Raw genomic sequence first — 1,864 nt, 5'->3', positions numbered from 1 at the left:
TATTTTCCAATGCTAACTTAGTTTATCACATAAGTATTCAACACATTCAAATGAGAGCTGTGAACTGAGGCCAGAACTTCACAGACTATCTCTGAGAGGTTACAGTCATTCAGTCTGAGGAGACAGATCGATAAATTATGAAAAAAAAATAAAGCCATGCATGCCAAAACTTCAAAAGAAACTCTGGGCTGATGGAAACATCAGGAATAAGAGAACACGAGAAACTGAAGAAATACCAAGGGCTCAAGGAAGAACTAGAGAAAGCCTGTGAGGATAAGGCAACTGTAGTGCTGCTGGTTATCGGAGCACTGGGGCAATAACACCCACAGTGGCTCAGACAGATACCTTGAGAAACAGCAGAGATCTCAGTCCAGAAAAAAGATCAGAGGATAGCCCTCAAGCTCCCAGGGTCTGGTAGAGGACCTGAGCTGGAGATGAAGAAACCCTCCCACCCTGCCGAGTAGCACGAGGGGTGGGTGAGAGAGCATTTTTTATACACAATCTATGAATATTTGAATATATCTTTCATTTAATGAGTACCTTTCTACACTGTGAGATCAATAAGTCAAACAATCAATTTCGACCAGTTTTTAGCATTCACTGACTTACTAATTTCAAATTTAAGCTATTATTTTACCAGTTGATAACAGTAATGAATCTTTTATATATTTTCTTATGTATTTTTTGGAAATATTGATCCTCCATACTGCATTAAATAAAGTAAAGTTAGAAGTGAAAACACAGTTTATGTACTAAAAATGTATTTTGTTTATGTAAACCAAACTAATTTGAATGGGAAACTTGGATATTTCAGAACCCGCCCTTTGCCCATTTGCTTGAATCATAGATCATAATCATATCTTAGTAAATGCTTGTAGTTTTACTCCAGGGTTAGTTTTATTGCAATTGCAACCAATTAGATAATTAGCGGTCAGTTTCTTCCTTTCCTTTCAAGGCTGGACAAAAGATTTTTTTAAGTATTTTAGTCTGCAATTGTTTTTCATCTCTTTCAGGGGTGAACAAATAAAAAAAATACTTTTTGTCTCACCAACAGCATTCATGAGAAATATAATTTCATGCCCATATTAAAAAGCTTATTTGGGTCTTTTAGATCATCAATTTGATTAGTACTTATTTCTATAAAACATTTTTTTTAAAACTGTAAGTCAAAGATTTATTTGACCACGATAAAAGTCTCTCTTTCCTGGTTTTAGCACTTGGTGTCCAAACCCAAATTCTGTCAATACTTACAGAACTTTGTTTGAAGCTTTGACCACTGGCAGCAGCCTGAGAAGAGCCTCCTCTGAAGCAGAGTATTTCTTCAGGTCAAACACATCCAGATCTTCTCCTGATGTCACTAAGATGAAGGCCAGAGCTGACCACTGAGCAGGAGACAGTTTATCTGTGGAGAGACTTCCTGATCTCAGAGCCTGTTGGATCTCCTGGACTAGAGAACGATCGTTCAGTTCATTCAGACAGTGGAACAGGATGATGCTTTTCTCTGCAGACAGATTATCTTTGATCTTCTCCTTGATGTACTGAACTGTCTTCTGATTGCTCATTGAGCTACCTCCTGTCTTTGTCATCAGACCTTGTAGGAGAGTCTTACTGGTATCAGTAGAAAGACCCAGGAGGAACCTAAGGAACAAGTCCAGGTGTCCATTTGGACTCCGTAAGGCCTTGTCCACGGCACTCTGATGGAGATATGTTAGATGTGGGTTGTAAATCATTTCAGACCCAACTGGAATATGTTGGCTTTCTTCCATCAGATTGACTCCATATTTGATGAAGGTCAGATGGACATGAAGAGCAGCCAGAAACTCCTGAACACTCAGATGGACAAAGCAGAACACCTTGTTCTGGT

General features: G+C 38.6%; 1 protein-coding gene across 1 annotated transcript; it reads right to left on the bottom strand.

Moving 5' to 3' along the window:
* Positions 1-17: 17 nt before the first annotated feature.
* LOC107103906 (protein NLRC3-like) lies at positions 18-1,730 on the bottom strand. The gene is made up of 2 exons (XM_015403763.1): positions 1,252-1,730; positions 18-114 (listed from the first exon to the last, which is right to left on the bottom strand). The coding sequence occupies exons 1-2, from the start codon at positions 1,728-1,730 to the stop codon at positions 18-20; spliced, it is 576 nt and encodes a 191-aa protein (XP_015259249.1).
* Positions 1,731-1,864: the final 134 nt, after the last annotated feature.

The sequence above is a fragment of the Cyprinodon variegatus genome, unplaced genomic scaffold (genome assembly GCF_000732505.1).
Source record: "Cyprinodon variegatus isolate N-32 unplaced genomic scaffold, C_variegatus-1.0 Scaffold1560, whole genome shotgun sequence".
Classification (NCBI taxonomy): Eukaryota; Metazoa; Chordata; class Actinopteri; order Cyprinodontiformes; family Cyprinodontidae; genus Cyprinodon; species Cyprinodon variegatus.
This window is presented reverse-complemented; position numbering and strand designations above follow the sequence as displayed.